Consider the following 13,577-nt stretch of genomic DNA (forward strand, 5'->3'; position numbering starts at 1 on the left):
ACCCGGATGACCCGGAGAAAATGTGACCCGGATGACCCGGAGAAAATGTGACCCGGTTGACCCGACCCGGTTTCAACGCTGGTTCTATTGCTGTATGTGCTCTGGTAGGGAATAACGGCTTTTGCTGACTACCATGAGGTTAAACAAACTGTGTAATCAAATCAATCAAATCAATACCAAGAGTTCATAATGAAAGATTTAGGAGTGCTAGTGGATGGTGAGTTGAAGTTTCACCAAAATGCTGCATTTGTTGTAGCCAAGACAAATTGTCTACTGACCATTATTAATAAGGCATTTGTTCATTTGGATACTGTCATGCTTCCCTTATTATACAAGTCCCTGGTCCGACCCAGTATTGGAGTATGCCAACGCTGTTTGGGGTCCTTCTTTTCTACTGATCAAGTTATATATGTTAGAAAAGGTACAAAGACTTGTCACTCGCATGGTCTCAAGTTTAAGGAATTTACCTTATGACCAGTGGCTAAGGGCTCTTGGTTTTCCATCTCTTTGCTATCGTCGTAAGAGAGGAGACATGATTTTAGTTTATCAAATTTTCATGGTTTAATTGATGTCAACCCCTCAATTTTTTCTCACCTGATTAACTGATAGCTATCACCCGGAGTCACAACTATAAGATTTTCAAGCCTCACACTGGCTGTAGTTTTAAGATCACGTTTCTTCAGCAATCGCGTCAGCAATCGCGTCAGCAATCGCGTCAGCAATCGCGTCATCAATGACTGGAACAATTTACCATACACTGTTGTTAATGCCCCAACAATCAGTAGGAAACGATTTATATTTTGTAATTAATTTTTAAGTTATATAATTTGTAGCTACTTGAATACTTTTCACTGTAACTTTTAGTAAGCTACCAGGCTGTGCCTTTAACCTGTAATTAATAATACTAAAAATACTGACTCTTGCTAACTCAAGTTCACGCTCACGTTCTCCATAAAGTATACTTTTTTAGTATCCAGGAGTTTACGAAAATGTGCAGCTGCAGCGTGCAGGAAAAGCAGGCGTGTTAATTAAACTGGAGGACTAGTCGAAATACCAGCAGTTGGAGAGAAATCTCGAGAGAGATGAAATCAGTTTTTGCAGTCTTACTGTTCACTTTCATCCAGTGCGATGTTGATGCCGCTAAGCGACAGGTTCCTGACTCGCCGGCGTGTTTCGTAGCCATGAGCCAGCTTTCACCAAAAGAACTACAGTGCCTGTATGGGTCTACAGGGGGTAGTGGTTACTACTACGATGACAATGCTGGATCTGACGACTACTATGATCCTTCGTACTCTAATGACTACGGGTCTGGCTTCATTTCCAGCCTCGGCTTTGCTCGCATGTGTGCAGACCCGTTCTGTTCGAATGTCATCATCAACAAAGTGATCCCAAAGTGCAGGGTGAGCATTTATAGTATGTTATAAACCAGAAACTATTCAACGCAAGCCGGCGTTGTATACTGTAGCCCCTCCTGCCCCAGACCATGCACTTTTTCCCGTTGGGTGGGATAAGTTCTGAATTCCCAGATTCTGGGATCAGTTGAAGGGATGCCGGCATCTATTGTTGTAGTTTTTAGTATAAAAGTGGGTTGCTACCAAGGTTGCTACATCCACAAAATAAACTGCCACTGATGAGTACAATATGCCGGAAAAATAGCATGATTGAGGGCTTGCCCGGGTGAGAGACTAACACTCCACAGAGCAAAGCTGAGTACTGCATTTGGTTCAAGGTGCTTTAACTGGTTTAAAGTGCTTTCTGGTTGTCTTTGTTCGGAGCATTCATTTTATGGACTTGATTAATTGTGTCAGTTTTCAGCAAATCTGTAACTGTCTATATAATACAATTTGGTCATACAACAAGCAGATAGCATCATTTTGGCTACTTTGGCAATTTAAAATCTTGCGCACATGATCAATAGTGCTTTTCAGTGCTGTATGGAAATAATAGCAGTCTTATTCATTTGATATTCTATTGGTGTTGCCACATACATTCCTACACCTCTGTGCCATGTAGGTGATATCCCAGCTGATTGAATTCATTGCATGCCAATAGATACAGTATATCACAAATAAAGTGTTTCAAATGCACATTACCAGCTGTCATTCACTATAAGTATACTACTGCCTTAGCTTTTTACTAATTTCTTATAGTCGTTTATTGAGGATAGCCTACCAGATGAGTACAAAGGTATTGGTGTTGTAAAGCTGCTTGCTGTCTTCTGTGCTAAGGATTCCAGTGGTGCTGTGTGCTACAGTCAACTACCTAAGGATAACTTTGACATAGTAAGTGATGGTTGGTTTGTATACGTAGTAATTATGTACTATTTGTATCCTATAGTTTGAACCTTGTGAGAGTGTATTGAACACAGGAGCATGTAATGAACAGTGTAAAAAGGTATCACTGTGTAATGTGTGTATTAGTGTTCAAGGAACTGGGTGTTAGCTGTGCATAGTAATTTGTTTTTCATTTGTTATAGCTTAGTTTTTGCTATAATTACAAGGACCATGTATCTAATGAAATTGTCTGTTGTGTACGAATTGCCTCCTATACGCTAGTACTGTATAGTAGGAATGACAAAGGTTTGGGCATGGCCCGTGATAAAAAATAACACTGAAAACCTGCCTTGATCTCCCCTCATGATGACATGACAGTATTGGTTGGACAAAATCCAGCCCAAAGGTGCCTTCAGATCGATCCGAAATGCGTTCATCAAGTTGCTACAGAATTTAAAAGGAAACTATTCAACAGAATTTTCTATTGCCTGCTAACTGCCTAACTGATGTGTTCAGTCAAGCAGTAAAGTGGCTATATACAGCTATGGCACTAGCTACTTCTTTCACAGAAGCACTTCGAATTCACTTAAGAATAAACCTTTGGCATGTTGCTGGTCTTACCAATCATGCGTTATTGTCTTACTTTTGTATTTCCTTACCATGCAGTGGCCATCAGTCAAGTACAGTACAGCTTCCATCTCTGGGCATACACATCGTTACACAATGTTACTGCACCATCTTATTAGAATACACATGTTCTCAAAGTTAAACTGGTGGAGCTGTTCTGTGTTGTAGCCTTGTGCTTCTACGAATATTACTGCATTATTAGATTCATGATTGCTGCAGATCATGATCTCACTAATGAATATGATTAAATTGTGATATATATAGTGCCTGTGAGGATATTAGCTAGTGGTCATGAGTTTACAAAATAAGGTTCACAAACAAGTATAAGTAAAATTAAGTACTAATGAAACAAGCTGGATAGAGTAGTGCATATAATTACTGTAAAACAAAAAGAAACGTGAAACGAGTATCCTTACTGTGCTGTGAAGATTCTATAGTTGAAATACTCAGTAGGGATATTCGCTTCTTAGTGTTTTACACGTTACGTACTACAGTGCTTTTTATTGGGTCCGTATTCTAGTTTAACATATTAACTTAAATTCACGTACACCTGTAAGTGTTCACTTTCACTGATCTAGACAATTTACTGTCTGAATAGTGCTGTTTCTACTGTTTTCTTTGAGGTTGTGGTATTTGTGTGTTTGTTTGTTTGTTTGTGTGATATGGTATCTGATGTGATAATGGCTTGTAACCAGAAAAAATCCAATAGACACTATAGGAGCAGGTGTAAATTATTATTGTTATAAGCATATTCATTTTCTTGTGTTGTATCTTCCACTGTTGAAAATTTCACTTAACAATACAACATTGTTCAAGATGCTTATGCAGTGCAGTCATCACTAAAAATTGTATAAATGATGTGTGACTGACTCATAAAAACCTGCAGAGCGTGTAACAAAAAAACCCACTCCAATAAAACACCACAAGTTGTTGGCTATACTCACATGGCTTTTATCTATTAACACTATCTTACTAAATGTCTGTAGTATTCATGCTTGAAAAGTACCCACAGCTCCTTCACGACTAAATTTAAAGAGATTGCTGACTGGTTAAACAGTGAGTCAAATCTTGGTGGTTGTGAATTGTATGCTTCGTAATTGCAGTGGTCATTTCCCTAACCTGTAATTAAGGAGGGATTGATGTTGACTAAAAATGGGCTCACTAGACAGTATCCCTGTACAGTGGGACCTCCAATATCCAAACATCTGTGTGCCAGTTCAATCACAAAAGTGTTTAGATAAGTGATAAATGAAGCCCATTCATTTGCATACAGAGCTGTGTTTAACCCTTAAACCTGCATAATCCAGAAAACTGGATTTAAACTTAATAAATACGCATGCACTGAAAGGGGTTCTAAACTCGTTTCAGCTGCTAACTATACAGTGATGTCTCGTCACCAGTCTTATGATGTCTGGTCTTGTTCGACTATGCCTTCTCTTCTGGTGATGGCCATAGCATATTTATCGTGGTCATTATCATCTTTCCGCCCGACTTCCAATGTTTCACCCAGCAGAGGAGTCCAAATGGGTTTATGTACGTGATGGGCTATGGATTTCGTATTTCGTAGGTACTTGTACTGGCACCTGTCATTCTCAATGAGTGGCTAGTAAGAAATAAACGCCCGGATCCAAATTAACGCTGGTCTCGTTTAAATGCCAGGTCAAAAATGATTTATAGGAAATAAACGCCTGGGCTTCTATGCGGTCATATATCTACTTGCGATGTAACAAGGAGTAAATGATACCTAATGCCAAACAGTGAAGCAAAACTAGCCATGTGAGTAACTTTTTGGTGGGAAACAAACAAACTCTTTGCACATCATCCATAACTCAATGGTGGTTGCTCCTATCACCTTGCAACAAGTTCCGTTCAATTTGTCATTAAATTTTGCATCTGGCCATATACAACTCATGTGAGTAAACCCGCAATCAAAATCAAACACGTGGCTAGAATTTGAAAACATGGAAACGCGACTAACTTTGTTCATTGCTTCATAACAAGTAAGCCACTGTAGCTACAGCGTTCATTTAATCTTAGCCCAGTGAACAGACTTTTAATCAATGTGTTGTTGTTGTAGGCTATAACAGTTCTGTTGCCCCCACCTAGTGTCACCATGCACTCCCGTATTGTGTTAACATGCATTTCCCAAAAGCCGTATTGTGTTAACATGCATTTCCCAAAAGTTCTCTGCAGGTTTAAAGGTTAACTACTCTTACCTAATAGAACAGTCACCACTACTGTTTAGATAATCGAGATAATCAAAGTTTGGATAATCAAGGTCCTACTGTATGTAGCACATGCTACAATTGATAACATAAAAGTAGTGTGAATCAGATTCGAAAACTCACTGATATTGCGTGTACTTATGTAGCTTACATGCATGGACAAAAAATATCTGTCTTGTCATTTATGATGTGAAGCACTCATGGTTGGATTTATACTATGTCCTGTGTCTTTTATAAAGAGATTGACATTTATTTTATGTTCATGTGTAGGTTTTATTAAACTTCAACACTAGTTGCTGTTTTTCAACCCTGGCGTCCGTGCTGCCGGATAACACCAGGTGTGTTTGTGTAGAGTTTGCTATAAGGTTTTGTGATTTTTTTTTTGCATCACTAGGTCTCAAGTCACAAGAGTGCAATCAGCATGCAATGTTTACGGTAGTTTGTGCGCCGTTGATTATGACACGTACAGCTCTCATTCAAAAGGTATGTTGGTAGATTTTCTGTGTATTTTATGTTGTATAGTATTTGTCAGCTGAGTTTGCTTCTTAGTTATCATCTTCAAATTTCCATTTCCAGACCTTGTTACTTGGAGCTTCCTCAGAAAATTATGCTCAAAACTTTCCTATTCCGAATTTCTCCCAAAAAAGATCTCATTATGCTTGTATTATTCCCAAAATGTATACATTATTCTCAAAATATCGACTTGCAGCAGGAATACTGCATGTACGTAATAGTTTTTTTCCATAGGTATGTGCCTAGTTTCCTACCGTAAAAATGTGCGTGTACCAATCTATGTTTGTCTGTATTCACTCACTCACATGGTAAAACTATTAAATGGTAAAAGCAGTCAGCATGTAAGAATTAAATACTCAATGAAACCTGTTTTAAGTTTCTCCATGAGTATATAAGTGTAGCTCTGAGGTTTTTCTCTTTGTGGAGAATTTTGTGTAAGAAATCATGATGGGCAACTATAAAACAGTTGAGAAGACACGTGCACTTTTGTGCGTTATTTGTAGTTTGATACAGTTTGTTTGAGCCATGCTTCTTTAGCAGTGCATAGCAACGTAATTAAAATATTTGGTGAGTTATGTAATATGTATGTATACATTCCTCCATTATCTAATCACATCATGAGTAAAATGGTACTGAGATAGTTAACAAGTTGATAAGTCCATGTGGAAGACAAAAAAAATTGGAATCTTTATATGATAAAGGTCTTTTGGTGTCAATAGTAAAAGAATAAAGGATGGTGGTTTTCCAAAACAATGAATGTTTTAATTTCTATGTGTATGTTCACAGGTGACAGTGATTCTAGCCTCACAATTATTGGTGCAGCTGCTGCTGGTGGAGTGTTCTTGTTGGTGGTTGCGGTTGTCATAGTGATTATTGTAGTGATAATGGTGAATAGGAAGAGCTCCAGTACGTCTAGGACACGGTGAGTATTGTGGAATGTGAAACATCATATGTGATTGGGTCTTCGAAAACTGGTCCAATTGCTATCACCTATGACAGCAGTTATGATTTTTTTTACCACAGACACAGGGGTACAAGTTTTATTGTCAAAATCAGCCACTTGACATAAGTAGTCTGGTTTTGCTAGCTGCTTTTCCCCGCAGTGGTTTAAGTAGTCTGGGGGCTTAATGGATCTCTGCATGGCCATGGCTGTACAGCTCTGTGGTGTTGGATAAAGACCTGTTCTGTATATTTCCTATTATTTTACCTTGAATAGCCTGTAGATGGTCACATATTCTCACTAATCTGAAACTTGGTAATCCAAGCTCAGCTGTATGTTCTATTAGAGTAATTTAGCAGAACACTAAAATGCTAGTAAGAACAATTTATGTATAGTTCTCTTTTAATCTGTGCAGACCAAGACACACAGTACTGTAGGGCTAAAATAAACCATTTGAATAATTTATTATTCGTTCTAAATCAAATATTCAATGCTGTGGGAGTAGATTCGACATTCTATAGATGTACTTTACAATGGCAAAGACTTTTAAAACTACATGAAATATTTTGTCGTTCTTTTTTTAATTTAAAAGTGGGGTTTGTAGTAGTTGTACAGATCAGCACAAATGAAGCGGTTTTATTTGCTACAAAAACATAATTGTAAGTGTTTAGGAATCAAATATATACATTTAGAATATTATTTTGTTTGAAATTCCCTCTATCTTCAGTAGTTTACATTCTACATTTGAGCACAATCCCATCAGGAATTACTGAGATACAAGTACTGAAAAAATGCTAATTTTCTTAGGAATTTTTGCCTTTTTCTTTTGCAAACTTACAAACTGCTATACAAGCAAACCCACTGTTTGCTAGGCTCACATGTATATGAAGAGCTTGAGGTGAGTCTTGGTACCGAGTTGGTTGAGATACAATAAGCAGGCATTGAAGTTTTTAATGATTGTTCTCTTTAAACCATTGTAGCATGGCAAAGGAACATCACAAATGGTGAAACATGTACATACATCATTTTTAAAGAATGTCAGCATTCCAAAAATTTTAATTGCAAGTCAGTGTGACCTTCTGTATTGATGTTGGCTATAGCCACTATAGTGGCTTACAGCATTGAAACCGGATCACTACTGTTGACCTGGACGACCCACTGACCCGGATTTGACCTGGATTAATTAAAGCCAAGACATGCGCTAAGAGCTATGTTTTGGCTAGTCTCGAGCGAGCAAGACTACATTTTTAACGTATTGAGTAAACGAGTAGTTATGTGATAACTAAACCAGTAAGTTTATAATTTTAAAATTAGTCAGTGGGTTTGGTTTTGTGTAGTTAAAGACAGCAATTGGGTGTGGCTTTGTGTATACCTAGTATTACACTTTCCTGATATATTAAAGTGGGTGTGGCTCACAAAGTGCTTATCCTGTTGCAAGACTAGACTATATACAACTCGTACAACAACAATGGATTAGTGGGTGTGGTTCCACGTAAGCTTGCAGACAGCAACATACACGATTTCATGCTACAGACTGCAGCTACTAATAAATGGGCATGGCTGAACATATGCTTACAACGTGATAAGTGGGCGTGGCTCACAAAAGAACTGCATGACTAGCATCAATAAGTTTCCACATCATCAAACTAACGATTTTGTTTCTCGTGTGATCCAATCCGGGTCAGACCTGGGTAATCTGTAAACCAGGTCAGACCCGGATGACCCGTACAAAATGTGACCCGATTGACCCGACCTGGTTTCAACGCTGGTAGCTTACAGTGCATGCACTTTACAAAATTTTAGCAGTGATGGGTAGACTATCCATGTATTTTCAACTCAATTCCATAAGTAGTTTATTTGGTCTATTTTATATGAATCTCGATCAAGTACTTGTTTCTGTTTTTACATTATAATTCGTTACTCCAATTCCACAATAGGTTTAAGCTATGATGTTTAACCAATGCACACACTGATTTTCAACTTATTCAAAGAAGTGGTTTACCCTGAAAATGTGACAACATATTATAGTCTTTTAACACAGGGATGTAACTTGCATAACGTTTTAAAGAAAAAGATATCCTTAAAGTTTACGATATCTGTAGATTCTAGTGCCCATTGATTTATTCCTCCAGACAACAAGGAAGTCAGTGTTGAGAAAAATATAAACTAGTCAGGTTGTATCACTCAGCAGGTCACCTATGGACTGTTTCACTCAGCTAGTTACATAGGTAGATAGTGCAAAGATCTTAGTACTGCTGATATATATTCATAGCTGTAGCCTAGAAGTGGCTGCAATAATGTCATTTTTAATGATTACACTGTTATTGTTAAAGATGATCAGCATGCATTAACATCATTGCAGCCGTCACCTTTGATTTCACAACTTATTTCACCCTAGCTTTTTATTTAGGTGAGGGTCACATAGATAATCTAATTTTGATTTGTAGAAGTAAAACTATAAGGTGGATTTATAGTAGCTGGGTTACAGTACAGTTTTACCCAAAGTACTCATTTATAACTTTAGCCAAATAGTAGTCTAGCTAGTAGTAGCTAGATATAATTATTGTCATAGTAAACAACCCTAGATACCGCTTTATTCAAAAGTATTCAGGGGTTAATTAACAAAAAAGTATTGGTGACCTAGCTTGTAGCTCTGCGAATGATTTTCTCTATAGCTTTTCAATATCTCTTCTCTTCTTTGCCATCCATAGTGACCACATTACACATGTGTACTCTAGTTGTGGTCATACTAATGAAAAAGCACCCCTAGCAATAGTATATCAAAATACATTTTCAGAATACTCTTTAAAAATCCTAGGTCCATCACTTATGCATGCATGTATGTGTACTATATGTGTTGATGTGTTGTTACAGTGGTGCAAGTATGTTGAATTTGTGAAATAGGCTTACTATGCATCATTCAAAATATAATTTTTGTGTGTATAATATGTTGTGTGTGTGTATGTCGGAAGTTTTGATATGGTGGTATATTGGTTACAGTATGTCGATGAAAGGAGATGTAGTCAGAATGCCCCTGACTGATAATGAAGATCCTGATGATTAAACATATACAATATAATATGATACATGTGACACACATTTTCTGTATTGCTGCATGTGCACAATTTAATCGTGCAGTTAAGGGCTAACACATTTAAATAATCACTATATTTTGTAACTAAGTTCAAATACATTTCCATGCACATAAATTATGTTGAGTCACAAGGTCAAATTTATATTTGTGTACAAGAGGTAACGACTACAGTACTAAGAATGAAGTCACTTATCTATCTGTTTGATTCATATGCAAGCAAGGCATCAACTAGTGCTCACTGGCACATGTGGTACACTAAACTCTGATGATAGTAAGATGCCTGTCTGGTGGAATCTCAGCCTAATTGATGGAGGTTTAAACCAACATGTGAATACCCTTAGTTGTTCTAATAAACTACATAGAAGTGCCATGGAGTAGCTTCTCAAAGAATGCAAGCTGAATACAATTAAGGATTATGGAAATTGTTTTTCGTCTTATATTTATAACAATATCTTAATACTGTCTGCGAACCCTAAAATACAGCTGCACACAGGTCTGTTAGCATTGTCCATATACAATTTCTACTGGGAATATTGATATTATTTTGCTGACTCCAGGGAGTGTCATTATAAAATAATATTCTGCTAAAAATTACATCTTTTCCAGCAGTATACTGATCTGAACTGCAGTGATTCAAGCACTTACTGATGTAGACAAAACTGACTGTTCAATTAAGGCAATTTCATTGTATTCTTTATAGTAGCCAATGAATTAGAGTAGCTTATAGCAGCTGTTAATATTTATATAAACCATGCACAGAAGGTTTGTATCCATGTTGCTACCAAAATTTTCCTGTGCATGGAGAGCAGCCTGTACCCTATATTTAAGATACAAGCTTATCTTTGTGTAACTTGTCAGAAATGAGTGCATCACTAAGAATAAAGAAGCTATAATCATTAGCATGCAAAGGACAGAAGCAAACGATAAAACAAACCATTAATTAATGTAAGCTAGGAATAAAAGTGGTCCAAGGGTACACTGACTTACTGTTATCTGTTATGCTATGAACATTTTAACCTATGTTATGTTGATGTCTAACCAACAATTTTTTTGAACTTTCTATATAATTATGAATTATTTTCTTCCAAGCAATTATGAAAAATAATTCACTTGACAGCCTAGTAGCTCTAATGTAAAATGTGTTTATACATGTTTTATCGGAAATCGTACAGTACGATAGTAACTGTATAGTAGGGACCACAAAGGAGTAGGCATGGCCCACGAAATAACATCACCCAAAAACCAGCCTCAATTTTCCCTGACGATGATGAGGCAGTATTGGTGAGGTTAAACTAAGCCCAAACAAGCTTTCAGATTGACCCGAAACACTTTCAGCAAGTTGCTACGGAATTTTAAAATTTTTTTATTCGACGGAATTTTCTACTGACTGACAGAGTAAGTAAGTAACTGACTGACTGATGCCTTCAGACAAGTGTAACTCGATAACGGCTCTGAGTAAGGCTACATGCTTTATTTTTTCACTGTTTGATGTCGCTTTGGCCCGACAGGTGCCTTTTGGCATACCGCAGTATGTACAATCGGGTCTCGTGTACAATGCATTCTTCATGGACTTACCAGTGTCCTCCTTTGTGTCCCATTCATCTTTGCTGACAGGGATTTGTCGATTTGGTGGTAGCATTATTATTATTATAATAATTGCAGGACTCTGAAAGAGTATACGTGCAATATAGTATGTAGTTAAGTTAAGTAGTTAATTAAGTATAAAAAGAATTATAAATTATAATTTGTTTAAGAAATCAGTAGCAGATCTACGGAATGCTTCAAAGGAATCCAAATTAACAACTGAGTCAGGTGAACTATTCCACAATCTGACAGTAGCTGGGAAGAAACTGAATTTGTGTATATCAATTCTTGAAAAAGGTGTTTGATATCTTCTATTGTGCCCTCTAGTAACAGTGTCGATGAGAGATATCTCATAGGGTAGTTCTAGTGCGACAGAACCTTGCAATATCTTATAAAACATCATCAGTCTACTTACTTGTCTTCTAACCTCCAAGCTACACCATTTAAGCTCATTCAGGATACTGGTAACACTACTTGAAAAATCATAATCAGACACCACAAATCTGGCAGCACGTCACTGAACACTTTCAAGCTTCTCAATGTTAGTCTTAGTATATGGTGCCCAAACTATTGATGCGTATTCTAGTATTGGTCTCACATACAAGAAGTAGGCTTGGCTTCGTATTTGAGAATTACAATGATATAGATTATACGCTTAAGAAGCACCAATACACTATTAGCTTTTCTGCAAATAGTGGTAATATGTTTGTTACAGTTCATCTTAGAGTCCAATATCACACCAAGGTATTTTGCATGACTAACCATTCTTAGTTGATTATTGTACAGGAAATAGCTTGTGGGTTTTGGATTACTTAAAGTAACTTGTAATACTTCACATTATCTGTGTTAAATGTCATCATCCATTTATTAGCCCACTCTTCAATTCGTAACAAATCCTCCTGTAAGAAACGACTATCATCTGTAGTATGTATTGGTCTATAGAGCAGACAATCATCAGCAAACAAGCCACAAGAAGATGATACACAATCAGGTAAGTCATTAATGTAAACTAAGAATAATAAGGGTCCGAGGACAGTGCCCTGGGGCACTCCACTAATAACATCGATGGGTGATGATTGAGAACCATTACAAGTAACATATTGAGTGCGGCTGCTCAAAAAGGATGAAGTCCATTCTAAGATCTCATGACGTATTCCATAATGCTGCAACTTATGTAAGAGATAACGATGTAGCATGTGATGGCTTCCCTTTGAAACGGAAATTGTCCGTATTTTTCATAGTGGCTATTTTGATTGCAGAGGTGCTTTTCAAACAGTTCTTGATTTGTATTGTTGTGGAACGGGTTGAACATAGCCGACAGTGAAGCGTAATGGATACTTCACTTTTCAGACGATAATTAATAAAATTGGGGCGCGGCACCATTTCTTTTGGTATGTGTAGATTGTAGAAGTGCTTCCGGGAAAGTTCTTGATTCGAAATGCTGTGTAATGGGTTGAACATAGCTGACAATGAAGCGTAATGGATACTGTACTTTTCAGACGATAATTGATATAGCTGGGGCGTGCAGCAGCGGTATGCATGGGTTCACCAGCCATAATAAAATTATTTACAAAAAAAAGTTAGCTAATTAACAAACAAGCACACGAAAATATTTGGAATTTTCAACTAGAGTAGGGACCATAGCACATCGATAAAAAGTACTGAAACAAATTGGAGTAGTCCATGATATTAAATCACAATAAAACAACACTGAAGAAGTGTTATATAGCTATATCCCGTGCATTTCCGTTATGGTATCTTGTGCACAGTAGGGATATAGCTAACACTTCTTATTGTTTTACTGTGATTTAATATCATGGACTACTCCAACTTGTTTCAGTACTTTTTATCAATGTGCTATGGCCCCTACTCTAGTTGAAAATTCCAAATTTTTTCGTGTACTTGTTAACTAGTATTAATATTTCAATTTCTTTTGGTATGCGGGAAGGAATGTAGCTATAGGGAGGCAGTGATGTGGTAATACAGTTGCTCAAGTGGATAAAAAGTGGACCTTTTTTTTGTGTGGTGTGGTGCACCCTACATCAGGCATGTGAAGTATGTTGTAGGGTAGTCTGGGGACTGAATTTGGTGACTTTTGCTACTAAAATGTTGGACTTTATAATATTACTAAAGTTGTGGACCTTAACTTTTCACTGCAATTGTGGACCTCTGTCTTCAAGGAACCCCTCTACCTACAAACCTGTAGCTATGTTGGTTTTTCCATAACACACCATGCTTTCACATGTAGTTAGGAATAGTCATCTTTTTTGAAAATGCCATCTTTGTTGGAGTGTGCATATCATTTTCTGACATCTCCCATT

At 37.2% G+C, this 13,577-nt stretch overlaps 1 protein-coding gene across 1 annotated transcript; it reads left to right on the forward strand.

Annotated features, from left to right (window-relative positions):
- The first annotated feature begins 989 nt into the window (after positions 1–989).
- Positions 990–9,787, forward strand: LOC136240325 (uncharacterized). Its single transcript, XM_066031271.1, has 7 exons — positions 990–1,400; positions 2,151–2,282; positions 2,338–2,394; positions 5,396–5,463; positions 5,520–5,608; positions 6,425–6,560; positions 9,579–9,787. The coding sequence occupies exons 1-7, from the start codon at positions 1,083–1,085 to the stop codon at positions 9,640–9,642; spliced, it is 864 nt and encodes a 287-aa protein (XP_065887343.1). The 5' UTR covers positions 990–1,082; the 3' UTR covers positions 9,643–9,787.
- Positions 9,788–13,577: the final 3,790 nt, after the last annotated feature.

Source organism: Dysidea avara, chromosome 12 (assembly GCF_963678975.1).
Source record: "Dysidea avara chromosome 12, odDysAvar1.4, whole genome shotgun sequence".
Lineage (NCBI taxonomy): Eukaryota > Metazoa > Porifera > Demospongiae > Dictyoceratida > Dysideidae > Dysidea > Dysidea avara.

Coding starts and splice junctions, on each gene's coding strand:
- LOC136240325 (XM_066031271.1), top strand. CDS start 1,083: ATGAAATCAGTTTTTGCAGTCTTACTGTTCACTTTCATCCAGTGCGAT. Junction 5,464..5,519: donor GTGCTGCCGGATAACACCAG/GTGTGTTTGTGT, acceptor TTGCATCACTAG/GTCTCAAGTCACAAGAGTGC. Junction 6,561..9,578: donor TCCAGTACGTCTAGGACACG/GTGAGTATTGTG, acceptor TATTGGTTACAG/TATGTCGATGAAAGGAGATG.